The following is a 14,093-nucleotide window of genomic DNA, read 5'->3' on the forward strand; positions in this document are numbered from 1 at the left end:
TCCGGCGAAAGACACCTTGCTTTGTGCCTCAGGCACTAAGAACACGATCTACAGACGTGGCTGACAAGTGAAATAATTTACAAATATATATCACTCAGTTGCAGACTTGAACGATTCGCGAAGCATGGCAGAAGGTTCCAAGTTCTCACTGAGGTTAGGATCAAAAGCGCTAGAACCTCCTTCTCATCGCCCTCATGAACATGTCGATCATTCCAACGGCACCAAGCGGCCACATGCAGCGCTAGATGACTCGGACAATGAAGAGGACACAGGAAGCAAGCATCAGAGTATTACACACTTTGACAAATCTGTGGGTGGTGCTTTTCATTCGGAGAGCACGATAACCGCAAAGAAGCCATTGGTAATACCGGTGGCAGAGAGCAGTAGCGGTAGAAAGAGACAAAAGAGCAGCCTTCCCTCACAGAGTGCGGAGGCTGCTGAAGCAGCAGAAGCAGAAGCGAAGGCAAATGCTGCGCCTGTTTCATTTGGCTTGAATCTCATGAAAGCAAAAGAGCACAAGGATGATGCGAGTACGATAATCGTACAGGCCAATGACACTCCTACACGATCCGAACCCGCGGAGACGACAGTGGATGAGGAGGCGCTACAAGCTCTACTTGGCCAGAAGAAAAATTCGAATACCATAATCCCTACTCTCATCGATGAAGAGGTTTTCCAGCGCGACTACGAAAATGCCCCTGATGCGCCTACCGAGTCCGACTATGACGCAGTTCCTATCGATGAGTTTGGTGCAGCCATGCTACGCGGAATGGGATGGAAGGATGGCGAAGCTATTGGAAGAAATAAGGGTCAGGCCCCTCCAAAACAGCGTACACTCGAAAGGCGACCTGAACTGCTTGGCGTTGGGGCAAAGCCAGCAAATGCTCTTGGTATAGAGCTAGGAGAGTGGGGCAAGCAAGCAAAGAAGCATGAGAGGAAACTAGACCAGGCTTACGCACCAGTTATGTTAAAAAATAAAATGACTGGGGAGATGATAACTGAGGAGGAATTTCAACGAAGGCTGAAAGAGCAGGAAATGAGTTTTGCTGACGATGAGGAGGAAGAAGACAGGAAAGGAAAGGAAGCAGAAAAGGAGAGAAAGCGGAAACGTGAAAAGGACCTTGATCGGGATCCCAATGACCGCCAGCACAGATCTTCACGTCGTGATAGAAGTAGTTCTTACGACAATCATAGGAGACGAAGATATGAAGATGATAACGTATCTGACAGGAGTAAATACGAACGTCGGCGAGACAGGGAGCGACGAAGACGCGATATAAGCATGAGCCGAGAAAGAGATCACTCGCGCAAGGAGAGAAATTACTGGGATAGAGAATACGAGCCACGCCACAGAAATGACGACCGTTACTATGAGAAAGAAAAATCTATCCATGACAGGTCAACGCGTAATATACGATGGTAACAATTTAACCGTATATCACTCATGGACTGTGACCCCCGTCTCTAATCCTGGCGATAAGATCAACGGATTAGGACTGCACAAAGCATTGAGTAGGGTCAAATAGATGCTCATTCATATTGTTTCCAAAAGTGTCCTTAAGTGGACAATTATATTTTCATCTGTCCTTTCTTCGAACAAAAGGGACGTAAAGTCACTGTCTAATCTGACTTTGGATACATGCAACACGGCCCGGTAAGTATCTTAATCTTCGAGTATGTCGTGATACAAATATTACCTCTCCTCATGTAGCATCCGTCATCTGCCCCCCAATCGTATTGTAATTTCTTGACTAATTCTGGGTGAGACTGTCATAAACATGGCATGCCAAAGCTATTTGAAAAGTTCCCTCCTCTTCTCGTCCTTCTGCACTGGTCCCTCAGTTTTCGGTATCTGGAGTTCTTCTAGTGTCCCTTTCAATTATTTTTTCACAGTTTTTCGTTGAAAACGTGGCAGCATTGCAGCCCTTCTACAATTTGTTTGTCAAAGTGCAGGGTTTCGTCAGCAAGATATTCAAAGATATAAGCCGACATCAGAAATTAGAACCACCGGACTTCAATAACCTCATCGAAATGAAAGTCTTAAAACCATGCGCTTGTCGTCATGTGCAGGTAGAGGATAGAAAATGTATTAAATGACGTAAAATACCTGTCTTAAAGCGTTGCCATACATTATCAGCCAGCTCGCACACCTTGAAAGTCGTTCCCAAAGCACAACCCTGTCTCGAACCCAATCAGCATTCACAAGGAACAAGAATAAGAATTTGACCATGAAGGCTCTGCCATGCTGGGCATTGGTACGTTCTCTATGCCAAATCCTCTTTTCTACAACTTGGCCTTTAGCATAGCCTTGTCATTGAGTGCACGTTCCTTAAGCAGCCTCCTTAAAATCTTTCCACTGGGACTCTTTGGAATTTCGTCAACAAAAAAAACTCCGCCACGTAACTTTTTGTGTCCTGCAACTCGATTATGCAGCCAGTCAGTAAGCTGCTGCTTCGTAGCCTCCGACTTTTCCACTTGTGGGGGGAGCACTATATACGCCCGAGGGAGCTCTGTTTGTTGTGTCTCATCATAGATGCCAATCACGGCTACATCATGAACTTTCGGATGGTCAAGCAGCAGCCCTTCAAGCTCGGCTGGAGCAACCTGAAATCCTTTATATTTGATAAGTTCTTTCACCCTGTCGGTGATGAAAAAGTTGCCATTTTCGTCTTGATAGCCGACATCTCCAGTTCTGAGATAGCCATCCTCTGTGAAAGATGACTTTGTCATCTCCGGTTGATTGAGATAACCTTGAAAGATGTTCGGACCCTTCATACATAGTTCACCGATCTGCCCAACCCCCACCTCCTTACCGTCAGGATCAATGTACTTTGCTGTGATATTCGGTAGCATCTTTCCTACCGATCCTACAGACTTGTCCCATTCATCCCAAGGTTGGACATGCGTAGTTGGGGAAGCCTCGGACAATCCGTAGCCTTGTTTTATAGGTAAATGAAATCGTTTTTGCACTTGTGCCACAAGTTCACGGGTTAGTGGCGCGGCCCCACAGTTCACCATTCTCAAGGAGGATAAGTCATAATTCGAGACGATAGGATCTTTGGCCAGGGCAACCATGACCGGTGGCGCGACGTATGTGAACGTGATTTTATGCGCCTGTACAAGTTGACAGAAGCGCTCCAGGTCAAATCGAGTCATAACGATGAGCTCCAGTCCGCGATGAAGTGATTGCATAACCATGCACGTAAGACCTGACGATGTCAACAAATTTATATACAACATGATTAGTTTACGCAATAGCATACCATAAATGTGAAAAAATGGGAGGAATGCGAGAATCTTGTCTCCTTCATTGCTTGGGCCACCTTTCCAGTCTAACGGCGATTCGTTGTACGATATCTGAATAATGTTTGAAACGATATTCCTGTGTGACAGCATGACACCCTTGGGTTTCCCAGTCGTGCCTGAGGAGTATACCAAAAAGGCTAGGTCCTTTTCAGGATTCACCTTGGTCTTCCTGTACCTGGTTGCGCCACTGATGTTGCGGATAGAAGTAAAGTGCTTCACCTTTGCTTCTGGATCGCGTTTATCTCCTGCTAACGCGATGAATTGTTCCATGATACCCACTTTTTTGCATGCTGCAATCGCGTTTGGCAAAAATTCCAGTGTCGTAATCAATGCTTTGGAACCAGAATCTTTAAGTTGGAATGCAAGCTCATCTACTGTGTATGAGGGATTTGCAGGAGAGACAACTCCACCGCACCAATGCGTTCCCATCGTGATTGCTGGGGTGTCAATGCAGTTTGGAAGGTATAATCCCAGGACGTCTCCTTTGCGCCATTCCCAGACAGCTTTCAAGCCTTTTCCAAAGTCTAGCGCTGTATCTTTGACCTGAGAAAATGTGTATACACGGTCAGATTCCGCATCTCTGTAGATTACTGTATGGCAGTAATTAGCTTCAGTATTTTACCACTACAAACTTTCAACATACCCTTATCGTCAGGATATGGTCTGTCTTTTCTCTCGAACAGAAAAGACCAAAGATCTAAATTCGGAACTTCGAATCGAGGATATCGAGATTCAACAGGCATGGCTCCAAGCTCTTACGATGCGTAGAAAGAGTAGGGAGAGGCAATTACTTCACGGCCAAGGAGTGACACGAGGTACATTTTATACCTGGCCATTTTTGCGTCAAATCGGAGCTCGTTGTGTTACCCAACGATTGCACTGAATTAGCTGGAAAGCTAACCCGAACTAGAGTAGCGTCTGAAACATAGAGTAAATATGACTATGTACCGAGGCTCGAGATGCGGCGAAATCACGGTAAAGACGAATGCGGAGGATAGTCGACAAGGACACAGAAAAGCTACTGTCACCTATCTGAACCACTCGATCTTGTTCTTCTACCTCAATAGATGTTGTGAGTCTAGCTTTTCTGTTCAATTACGATACATCATCTTTTGTTGCTCCTCCCCGTGACCCCGCGATTCCACGGCTAGAAGCGGAAACACTGAAATGGCTGTGGATGCGCAAGCCGTATCCTTCACAGATGCAACTGCAGTCAAGGCCATAGATTCGCATACCTACTCTGTTGAGTTGCAAGACGACTGGGCAATCGGTACAGGTATTCGGTGTTGCGTTTGCCATCTTTTGGTCGCACAGTTTAACCCTTCACAGTGCCGCATGGTGGCTATGTAACGTCATGCTTCCTGGAAGTAGCCAACAAACACTTCAGCACGACATTATCTAAGCAAAACCAACCACACACATTCACGGTTCATCAAGAATTCCCCCGTCGGACGGAGGTAGGTCCCGCGATATTTAAAGTAAGGGACATAAAGCTGGGTCGCCAAACCTCTACGATTCATATTTCCCTCGTTCAATATGGCCGGGAAGAAGTTGTTGCATATTTGAACCACACCAATCTCATTAATGAGAAAGGTGTTAGTTTCACGACAGGTTGGACACTGAGTCCTTCCGCCTATCCAGTCGATCTTTCGAAATTGAAAGCCGGAGATGATCTGAATTGGGTCGAACAGCGAGCTATGCCCTTCTCATCGTTCCGCAAGGCCAGCAACCGCGTGCGTTTTTTCTTTCCTCGGGAGGGTCAGAAACTTAAGAGCTTGGCCGACCAATGGATAACGTGGCGCAATGGTGAGAAATTTACCAACACAAGCTTAGGTTACGTTTGCGACATGTTTCCTCAGATTGTAGAATCCTATGTTGTCGACGAAGATCCCTATACAGTTAAACACCAAAAATCCCAAAATCGGAGGACTGACAAAAAAAATGTTGCAAAGTTTTGGTATCCAACAGTGGTCTTGAATTTGGACATCAAAAAACTTTTGCCTGAAAAGGGTGTAGAATGGTTGTTTGTAAGGACACAAGCCAAGCAGATCCGAAAAGGTAGAATCGATCTAGAGGTGATAATCATGGATGAAGTGGGGGATATTGTAGCACTCAGTCACCATGTTTGCCTTGTACTAGATGCGGGGAGAAATACGGCCAAGCGACGGAGGAATATCAGTAGCGAGACGAAGCTGTGAACACAGGGAAGATAGCAGCAAGAATAGATAATTAGGTCGAACACACGATATAACAAATAGAGATAGAACAAATAGCCAAGCGTTGAAGTCTCACTTCATGCTTCCTTGAAGTCTCACGTAGATAGATTTCCGAGCACCTCATAGACGTTGCATTGATCTACCGGATCAAGTCCACCTCAACTAAATTGTCTATTCTCAATCGGTCTCTATATACCTATGAATCAGGTCGTTTACAGTGCTTACTGATACAAACTGGGGTAAGATAAGACGAAATATGTATAACCATGCTTGAACATCATCACGGCGTCCATAGACGTCATGCCTCCGACCCTCATGTCATATCCATCCCTATGGCCTGACCAACCCGCTTCACAACGTCAACAATCCGCTGTGCAGCTGGACTATGAGGAAATGCCTCCAAAAAACTCTCACCAAAGTCGCAAGCCATGCCAATTCTCGGATCAAGAGGTACAGCACCAAGGAAGGGCACCCGCTCATCCTCACACAGTTTCTTCGCGCCACCCGTAGTCGGACGAAATATCTGAGACTCTTTGCCGCAGTTTGGATTTGGACAGACAAAACCGGACATGTTCTCGACTATGCCGATGACAGGTATTTCAGCTTTACGGCAAAAATCCAATTCTCGTCTTACATCCAGCAATGCCACCTCTTGCGGAGTGGTGACAAGTACAGCACCATCCACTCCTGATTCCTTGAGGTACGACTGCACACTTAGATGTTCATCTGACGTACCCGGTGGTGTATCCACAACGAGTAAATCTAAATCACCCCACTCAACATCCTTCAGAAAACGTTTGATTAAACCGTTCTTCTTCGGTCCTCGCCAGATGACTGCTGAATCTTGATCGGGTAACATGAACTGGATGCTCATTACTGCAAGCGTATCACTTGCCCAGACAGGCTCCCAGCCGGACGCTGTGGTGTGAACACTAGTAGAGGCTGAGCTGTCCCCAAGCAACATCCGTGGAATACTAGGACCACATAAATCTGTATCCATCAAACCAACAGTAGGCGGAGAGTCGTAATGATTCTCGATCTCACCCTCGCCCAGCTCCATTTTACTTCTCTTATTCTTCCTATTCAGGTTCGAAAATCCCTGCGCGAAGAGCGCACTAAATGTACTCTTGCCGACTCCACCTTTTCCTGATAGAACGAGTACTTTCCTCTTCACTCCTCGAAGTCTCTCTTTGACAATAGGCAAATCAGGGTCAGGCCCTTTAGGAGTACTTGCACATATTGCTTGATTGGGACATCCCGCGCATGAATCTGCCTTGCCGGCCTGTTCGGATTCTGGCCCAGGGCAATGCTCTGGTTCGGGAGCAATAAGAGCTGGTGCCGCTTTAAGTGTGGCCGAAAGCGTTTCGCTGGCTGCCTCTGCGACAGTTACTTCTAATGTTGGGACCATGATATTTGCAGAAAGCAAAATTTGGGAAGAAGGGGAAGGGGAATGGCGAGCTCTACAAGTTTAAGGAAATTCCGTAAGCGTACGAACTAGGTTGCTTGGAAATCGCAAGTCATATGTAGCGCCGATATCGGTATTGAAGACACAAACAACAACCAATCACGTCATAAGCTGGCAAGGCTGATTTTTGAATTAGAACTGTTACGATTGCTTAGAACGAATTGCCACCTCTTGCAGAGTTTAAAGACCATCCAAACTCCTTAGAATACTAGTATGGTGCTTCAGCAATATCGGAAAGGCGCTTGTTTTGCCGCCTTGGCGATGACGAGGCAATATTTATCCTTAGGCACCTGTCTAGAGGGAGTGAGTATGAACAGCCTCACAAGTATTTTCAGGTAAGGTTCTGGTTAGTCCATAACTCAAGAAGAACAAACCGACAGATATCTGTATCGCAATCAATTTTCAACCTTTTCGCACTATAAGTTAGACTGGAATTGCTAAGATCGATTGAACAGCCAGTGTATTTAATATCCGATCTCTCTCTAGGTGCGCCTGACGAGAGGTCACGCATCTGCTGGGTATTATTAAGTCGAACGGCCAGAAGATCACGACGACTCGAACAGGGATAGGCTCTCACAAGTTAGATACGATTTTTGGTAGGATTTGCATGGTTTCGCCTACGAGGCCAAACTCATGGGAACTAAAGATACTACCCCTTGGTGACATCCCACAAGTCAAGTGTTTCGCCACGCCATTCCCGCTTCTTCACCCGGAGCGCACTCTTCTTCTTCCTAACGGCACTTCTTCCCTTTGCTGGACCACTTCCTCGCCTTTCCTCACCACGCCGCCTTTTTTTCTCCTCCGCGGCAGCGTCCTGTCGCATCTTGATTAGCATGATCTGAGCGCATGCCAGACTTTTGAAGAAGTCATTCATTCGTCCGGCTTCCTCCAGCGTCTTTGCCAAATCACTGTTAGTGGGGTCTGCAAGCAGATTCGCAAGCTCGATGGTCCTCAAGAGAGTCTCAGGTCCCACAATTGTGGATGCAAAAGTGAGCACACCAATATAAGCTAGAAGTATGGGGGGAAGGTAGGCGCGTTTGATTCGACACAGGTCAAGGTCTTCTTGAGTACGTAGACGAGCAGACTCGGACGGAATTTCATGAGGAGGTCTGACCATGAAGTTATGTAGAAGAGGCCGCATACATTTATGTAGCTCATGAAGATTCTCCTTAACAATGTTCATCATTTCTTTGTCGTTCCTACGTTGACTTCGTTAGGAAGGAGCCACGGCGGCAAATGTGAAACAACTTACGCTCGCAACACGGTCACATCCTCCATGAGCCTCCACCCTATAAGTTCGTTGATTGCATTACAAACGTCCTGTAGCTCTTTCGCAGATAAAGCTTGCTTCTTCAGGATTTCGACCTGAGTTTGATAGATGAAGTCTTCGCTGTCGATTTCAGGCTGAATTGTTGAGGCTGCTGGTTCGCGGCCACTGAGCACGTCTCCTACACTGTCTTCTGCATCTTCATTCTCGTCGTGGAAGATGTTGATTGATTGGTTAAGATACAGCGGAGTGAGGTGTTCTGACATTTTACCCGCAGATATTGCATGCGTCACAGCCAGTGCAGCAAAAATGTTGCCAGAATCTGCTCAAAGTTGTCAGAAGTCAAGATTACAAGACTTGGAGAGACTCATACTTACTTAGAAGTTGCTTCAACACGGTCGCAAGCGCTGAGAAAGCCACCGGCCATGGCGCCTGAATGCTAAAGAACCACTGCAGACTTCGTACGATGCGCTGCTCGCTCGGCTTCAGATTTGTAAATAAGGTTCGGTAATCCCCAATCATGCGTCTGCATTTGTCGTTCTCGAAGACCTTGGAAACTCTCCAGCCAGCCCATTGCATCTCGGCGTGCTCGATGAGGGGGAAACTAGCTAAAGTTTGGTCGTCCTCCCGAGGTGCAAGGCCTGCCTCTGCAAGGGCATATATATACTGCTCAGTGAGAATAGCGACCAAGTCAAGATCGGCCTGTTCAATGAGAGATACCATCCGTTGCTGTTCTGCATGCTTCGTAATGTCAAACAACAATCTCCCCAAAGCTTTTGCAACAACATCTTCGTTCGAAAGGCATTTTGCGTAGGTAGGTATGGCTTCGTACTTTCGCAACTCACGTAGATAGTTGATGTAGCAGAGAATGATGTTGTCGGCGTGGTCTACCAGCGCAGGTCTCATGTCAAAACCGAGGTCTTTGTAAATGATAAAGGCGTGGACAGCGAGACGGATCATGTCTATGTCTTGAGCGCATTTTTGATAGAAAGTTATAACAGGTGCGTCGTGAGGGGGAATTTTGAGCAAGGACGTCTCGCTAGCACCGTAGACTTGAGCGATGGCGATGCCTAAATTGGCAGCAAAGCGATCAAAGGCATGTGCAACAAAGCTGCCTTGAAATAAGTATACCGTGTCGCGAGCCTTATCCGAGAATTTCTCATTGCCAAGAATGCGCAGAGTTGTGCTCATTCCGTCGACGTCCATGTCGTCCGACAGTTGAGGCACTGAATCGTACAGCGCATACTTTTGTGACACGATCGAAGGGAAGCGTTCGGGATGGTGCTTCTTCAACCACTCCTCGAAAGAACTAAGTAGTAGTGAGTTGTAATTCACGTACAGCCAGTCTGTCCACGATTGGCAGACAGGCTCAACCGACATGACGTCGCCAGCGAGTAGACCGTACGTAGCTCGTTCGTACTGATCAGCGCGGGCTTCCTGCGAAGCCTTGTAGCACATGCGGCGCCACAAAGCTCCGGCATAAGGGCCGGCGAGACAAAGCCGGCTCTCGTTCCGTGGCAAGTCCTGTGCAGCACCGAGACTGGCGGCCCGCCAGCCTTCGTTCCGCTCCTCGCACCAGTTCAATATGCTTTCCCATGACATACCTCGTCTAAACATGCCATAACAAACAAACCAAAAGACACGGTCGCGATTTTCATCATCCTTCTGCAGCTTCCGTCCTTGCCTTGTCGGTGCGTCTGGATCGAGCTGGGTGACAAGAACGTCAGAGCTGTCTTTAGAGCGGAATGAGACTGCCTTGGCTGGAGTTGCACCTTTCTGTGAAGATAAGCGCTTAAACCTCTTGATCTCTTCTCTGGTGCTCATCCAGCCATGTGACCAGCTAGTTTCGCCATTGCCCATGGCTTCGTCAAACCGATTGAGCACTGTATCGATGTCGTCATGGTCGTCTCTTGCACACCGTTCCAGCCACTCAAGAACAAGCTTCTTTTCTCGAGCGCTGTCTTCCATGATCAAAAATTTTGTCCACAGATGAGTATCGGCGCTGTACTTGTGCAGCTTGCTGTAACGTTGCGCGTGCTCACGCTTGTGTTCGGGATTCGCCTTGCTATACTGCAACGCGCTCAAGATGCGCAGCAGGTCCCAGCTGTTGATCTCATCCTGCCATTTGCACAACTCCTTTAGCTCGTCATCAAAGTCGTCATTGCGCAGCGCTGTTGGCTTCGATGCTGTTGCGCTGCTGAAGTCGTCTAAGCGGCGGACTGTCGAAGTTGACAGTCTTGACTTGCGCCTTCCCCTCAATGCCAGATCCCTCTTTTTATCTTTTGCCACTTGTTCAATCTGCTCTAGAAGACGACTGGCGGCTTGAAACTTTCCATTACTGTCATTTTTGTCAAGCTGACTCTTCGCAATCAGCCACTGATCGACATGTTGCGCTAGCGTTTCCAATTGATACCCGATGCGCTCCTGGATGTCATTTAGCTGTTGCTCTGAGAATTCCATGGCCAAGGAAAGACGAGATTAGGCAGATTGAAATAGATGGACATATGATCGAAGTAGCAGGGTGCCAAAAAGTGGCACGGCAATAATAAAAAAGGGCCGAGTTAGATGGAGTCGTTGAGTAGTTATAGTTAAGGTGAGACGAAAATGGAGTCACTACATCAATATTAGGCCGTCGAAGAGGAGAATCGATGCGAGCCTTTGAATGGGCTGGATGTGCTGTCTCTACGCGAAGCTCGTTGTCACAAAAATAACGCGCCAGGTTCGGGCTTTGCCTTGCAACCATCTAGTCAATGAATCTAACCATATGTGGACTAGATCCTTGGCGTTAGTCAAACTCTGCTCTAAAAACTCATCGCACTGTACGAGCCCATGTTTTTTCTTTTTCTTCTTCCATGTCTTTTACATAGGCAATCATTAGAGTCTCGGTTCAAACCTCGCTCCGTGTTTGTACAGGTCTACACGGCCTCTCAGCGTGCTCCGATTTGCCTTAGAAGAACTAAGTGTAACGCCTCAGCCTGCCATCTCCGCCGGACATCCATGATGAATGGGGTTGGAAGAGGCGCGACAAGTCTCCTCTGGTTCACGTCTTCTCTATGATTATGTATCCGAAGTTGACCTACTCGTCGTCTTGTACTCGCTGCTTCATCTTGGTTCTTGATCTCGTCAATATGTTTTGGAAAACATGTGCACATCATAGATCATAACTTACCGCAACGTGCCTGGTCTTGGGCAGCTGATGCAACTGGCATCGTTGCCATTCTGCTCATAAAACTTGTTGCAGCACTCGTACAGCGCATTGATCTTCAGTATGGTGTCAGAGATGTGGGTTGGCTGAGAGAAAATGTGCATCTCTTACTTGCACCCGGCATTTTTCTTCCTTGTAGCTGTTTCTCCGAAGACAGTCTGCTCGAGAGTTCAGCATGTAGGCAGCAGCAAGGTGAAGAAGAAGGCACACCTTGTATTGCACATGCCCTCGAGTGACATGGAGGATTGGATTTGAGATCTTCGGCGAATTCGCTCTACATGCCGATCAGAATCCACCGTGTATATCGAAGTAGAGCATCTCTGAGAGTGTGAGATTTTGACAGAGTGCGTACCATTGTCGGGCAACTCCAGGCTCACTTGTTAATATTATGTTGCGACTCTCAGTGATTCACCAGCAGTAGATGAATAAGAAAACCTTGCTTGTTCGCGCTCCAGCTGCTTCTCCGAGAGGAAATGCGTCTGGACTCCGCACAAGAGTTGCATTTTTACATCGCTGACATAATTTCTCGGCCACACGCCCCCGGAGCAAGGACAGTCGACCGTAGACAATGCGCACGGTACTGGACCGCCCCGCCAATAGTGCGGATTGTTCGAGGTACAAATGGGCGGATAAATTTGCTTTTGCTCCACTAACAATAAGGCGTGTTACAACCTTTCTATATCTACCCTCACCGGCGAGAGGACGTATCTTAACTCCCAGCCCGCACAAGGTGAGTAAGTGTAAAAGGCCGCTCGTCAACAACCCATCCTTGCCAACTGCTCTCATCTTTTCTTTCGTCCCAACCTACTTCATCCACCTTTGAAGCATTTCGACACAGCCTTCGTCTGCTTGTTCTAAACCTCCCATCACCGTACGCGTCGTACACTTCCAAGCCTTGCTGTTCAACGTACACTCAAAATAAAGCTGTAGAACAACAATCATGTCGGACAACGGCTCACCGAATGGTGCCCCACGCACCGAAGATTTGGAGCATCTCAACATTAAGGTCACGGACAGCAACAATGAGATATTTTTCAAGATTAAGCGCACAACTCAGCTGAAAAAGCTCATGGACGCTTTCTGCGAACGCTCCGGGAAGAGCCCTCAGAGTGTGCGATTCTTGTTCGATGGCAGTAGAGTTAGCGGCACCGACACTCCCGACACGGTACGTTTTCTGATCTCAACGCATTTGCTTTCGTGCATTATAATGCTGACACTGCTAAAAGCTCGATATGCAAGACGGTGACACCCTTGAAGTGCATCAGGAGCAGGTTGGCGGATGCTAAATCGCGGTCACGACCCTTGACAAAGGTGTCGCAATCTAGCCACCGAAACGCTACATTAAAGAATATGACTTGATAATCGATGTGGCTGGGGAAAACATAGTCGGATCACCGTAGATGAAGGCATTGATATAGGAGTTCCCTGTTCCAGATATCCAGGTTCTCCTCAAGGATTTTCCGGCGCATGGTGTTCACGCGGGTCTCTCAATTATGGGATGCTATTATAAGAAGCCTGATTTCTAAGGCATGACGAGATGTATCAAACGACATCTGCGCGCTGGCTTTCAAGAGGAGGTTGAAATTAGTATAAGTCTTTTCATATATGATAGATGACTTTATGAATATACCAAGTTTCAGGCATTGCAACTCATAACTAGTCTATTATAATTCAAGTAAAGTTTGGCTTTAATTAATATAAAGGTCTAAATATTAAAACTGTTTTAATTCAATTATACTTTCTTTATCTAGATAGGATAGATATATTACTAAATTTTATAAGATAAGCTTTAGTAAGTATTTAAATAGAGTTTCCACCTGTTACGATGTGAGGAACTGAGTGGGAACATACGCACGGTACAGCTGCGCTCAGGCCGCGGGCCATATGCTCCAGGGGGAAGCAGTATTTAAGCTATATATAGTATCTACCTTAATTTTATTTTTTAATTATTAATTTTAATACTAATCTATACTCTTTGCTCCCTATCCTGATATTATACTTATATTCACCCCTTACATATGAAGTAACACGTTGTTAGGAATACTTTCCCAGTATTAACTAGCTTCACTAATGTAAGCCACTTTGGAAGGGTTTAGCTTCCTAGAGTAAAGGAATAAGATATAACCAGAGCTTATTATAGAGGGAATATGTTAGGAATACTTTCCCAGTACCGACTAGCTTCACTAATGTAGGCCACTTCAGAAGGGTTTAGCTTCCTAGAGTAAAGGAATAAGATATAATCAGAGCTTATTATAGAAAGAATATAATAAGATAGCTATATTTATAATTTAAAGTAATATAAGCTTTAAGAATATAAGAATATATTCAAACTAACTATTAGATAAACTAGATAGTTGAATTACGGAGAGCTGTAATAAAGGTAGGGATAGGATATTTTTATAAATCTAAATTTAATATCCTTATTACTGTTAAGCTATGCTCATTGGAGGGCGGATGCTTAGTAAGATTTATATAGAAGAAAACTTATATATATTGAAGATATATATTTTGTTTTACTTACTTTACAAAACTGAGGTAGGTCCTGTTGCTTATATAGACCAATTACCCCGCTTTTCATACAACCTCGGTTAGTTGAATACCTCGGTTATTACCTAATACCTGAATGACTAATAT

General features: G+C 46.1%; 6 protein-coding genes across 6 annotated transcripts; 3 read left to right on the top strand and 3 right to left on the bottom strand.

Moving 5' to 3' along the window:
- Nucleotides 1-124: 124 nt before the first annotated feature.
- On the top strand, nucleotides 125-1,423 carry PV09_05606 (uncharacterized protein; the record flags this gene model as incomplete). The annotated part of the gene is made up of 1 exon (XM_016359131.1): nucleotides 125-1,423. One exon carries the CDS (start codon nucleotides 125-127, stop codon nucleotides 1,421-1,423), a length of 1,299 nt encoding a protein of 432 aa, XP_016213270.1.
- A 585-nt stretch (nucleotides 1,424-2,008) lies between these two features.
- On the bottom strand, nucleotides 2,009-4,128 carry PV09_05607 (uncharacterized protein). The gene is made up of 3 exons (XM_016359132.1): nucleotides 3,950-4,128; nucleotides 3,264-3,896; nucleotides 2,009-3,209 (listed from the first exon to the last, which is right to left on the bottom strand). Exons 1-3 carry the CDS (start codon nucleotides 4,047-4,049, stop codon nucleotides 2,284-2,286), a joined length of 1,659 nt encoding a protein of 552 aa, XP_016213271.1. The 5' UTR covers nucleotides 4,050-4,128; the 3' UTR covers nucleotides 2,009-2,283.
- A 160-nt stretch (nucleotides 4,129-4,288) lies between these two features.
- On the top strand, nucleotides 4,289-5,614 carry PV09_05608 (uncharacterized protein). Its single transcript, XM_016359133.1, has 2 exons — nucleotides 4,289-4,582; nucleotides 4,636-5,614. The coding sequence occupies exons 1-2, from the start codon at nucleotides 4,474-4,476 to the stop codon at nucleotides 5,502-5,504; spliced, it is 978 nt and encodes a 325-aa protein (XP_016213272.1). The 5' UTR covers nucleotides 4,289-4,473; the 3' UTR covers nucleotides 5,505-5,614.
- PV09_05609 (uncharacterized protein) lies at nucleotides 5,615-7,001 on the bottom strand. Its single transcript, XM_016359134.1, has one exon. The coding sequence runs from the start codon at nucleotides 6,928-6,930 to the stop codon at nucleotides 5,836-5,838; it is 1,095 nt and encodes a 364-aa protein (XP_016213273.1). The 5' UTR covers nucleotides 6,931-7,001; the 3' UTR covers nucleotides 5,615-5,835.
- Nucleotides 7,002-7,557: 556 nt separating this feature from the next.
- Nucleotides 7,558-11,956, bottom strand: PV09_05610 (uncharacterized protein). The gene is made up of 7 exons (XM_016359135.1): nucleotides 11,812-11,956; nucleotides 11,670-11,733; nucleotides 11,571-11,617; nucleotides 11,424-11,515; nucleotides 8,632-11,367; nucleotides 8,240-8,576; nucleotides 7,558-8,186 (listed from the first exon to the last, which is right to left on the bottom strand). Exons 5-7 carry the CDS (start codon nucleotides 10,712-10,714, stop codon nucleotides 7,637-7,639), a joined length of 2,970 nt encoding a protein of 989 aa, XP_016213274.1. The 5' UTR covers nucleotides 10,715-11,367; nucleotides 11,424-11,515; nucleotides 11,571-11,617; nucleotides 11,670-11,733; nucleotides 11,812-11,956; the 3' UTR covers nucleotides 7,558-7,636.
- On the top strand, nucleotides 11,942-13,177 carry PV09_05611 (uncharacterized protein). The gene is made up of 3 exons (XM_016359136.1): nucleotides 11,942-12,189; nucleotides 12,390-12,624; nucleotides 12,686-13,177. Exons 2-3 carry the CDS (start codon nucleotides 12,400-12,402, stop codon nucleotides 12,743-12,745), a joined length of 285 nt encoding a protein of 94 aa, XP_016213275.1. The 5' UTR covers nucleotides 11,942-12,189; nucleotides 12,390-12,399; the 3' UTR covers nucleotides 12,746-13,177.
- Nucleotides 13,178-14,093: the final 916 nt, after the last annotated feature.

The sequence above is a fragment of the Verruconis gallopava genome, assembly GCF_000836295.1.
Source record: "Verruconis gallopava strain CBS 43764 unplaced genomic scaffold supercont1.17, whole genome shotgun sequence".
NCBI lineage: Eukaryota > Fungi > Ascomycota > Dothideomycetes > Venturiales > Sympoventuriaceae > Verruconis > Verruconis gallopava.

What these genes read in the sequence shown, in the direction of transcription:
- PV09_05610 (XM_016359135.1), bottom strand. Translation starts at nt 10,714, where the DNA reads ATGGAATTCTCAGAGCAACAGCTAAATGACATCCAGGAGCGCATCGGG. An exon ending in CGTGTTGAAGCAACTTCTAA is followed by an intron (nt 8,577 to 8,631) that starts GTAAGTATGAGT and finishes AACTTTGAGCAG; the next exon opens with ATTCTGGCAACATTTTTGCT. An exon ending in GATGTGACCGTGTTGCGAGC is followed by an intron (nt 8,187 to 8,239) that starts GTAAGTTGTTTC and finishes AAGTCAACGTAG; the next exon opens with GAACGACAAAGAAATGATGA.
- PV09_05609 (XM_016359134.1), bottom strand. Translation starts at nt 6,930, where the DNA reads ATGGTCCCAACATTAGAAGTAACTGTCGCAGAGGCAGCCAGCGAAACG.
- PV09_05608 (XM_016359133.1), top strand. Translation starts at nt 4,474, where the DNA reads ATGGCTGTGGATGCGCAAGCCGTATCCTTCACAGATGCAACTGCAGTC. An exon ending in CGACTGGGCAATCGGTACAG is followed by an intron (nt 4,583 to 4,635) that starts GTATTCGGTGTT and finishes AACCCTTCACAG; the next exon opens with TGCCGCATGGTGGCTATGTA.
- PV09_05611 (XM_016359136.1), top strand. Translation starts at nt 12,400, where the DNA reads ATGTCGGACAACGGCTCACCGAATGGTGCCCCACGCACCGAAGATTTG. An exon ending in GCACCGACACTCCCGACACG is followed by an intron (nt 12,625 to 12,685) that starts GTACGTTTTCTG and finishes CACTGCTAAAAG; the next exon opens with CTCGATATGCAAGACGGTGA.
- PV09_05607 (XM_016359132.1), bottom strand. Translation starts at nt 4,049, where the DNA reads ATGCCTGTTGAATCTCGATATCCTCGATTCGAAGTTCCGAATTTAGAT. An exon ending in ACCATATCCTGACGATAAGG is followed by an intron (nt 3,897 to 3,949) that starts GTATGTTGAAAG and finishes ACTGCCATACAG; the next exon opens with TAATCTACAGAGATGCGGAA. An exon ending in CCCATTTTTTCACATTTATG is followed by an intron (nt 3,210 to 3,263) that starts GTATGCTATTGC and finishes TGACATCGTCAG; the next exon opens with GTCTTACGTGCATGGTTATG.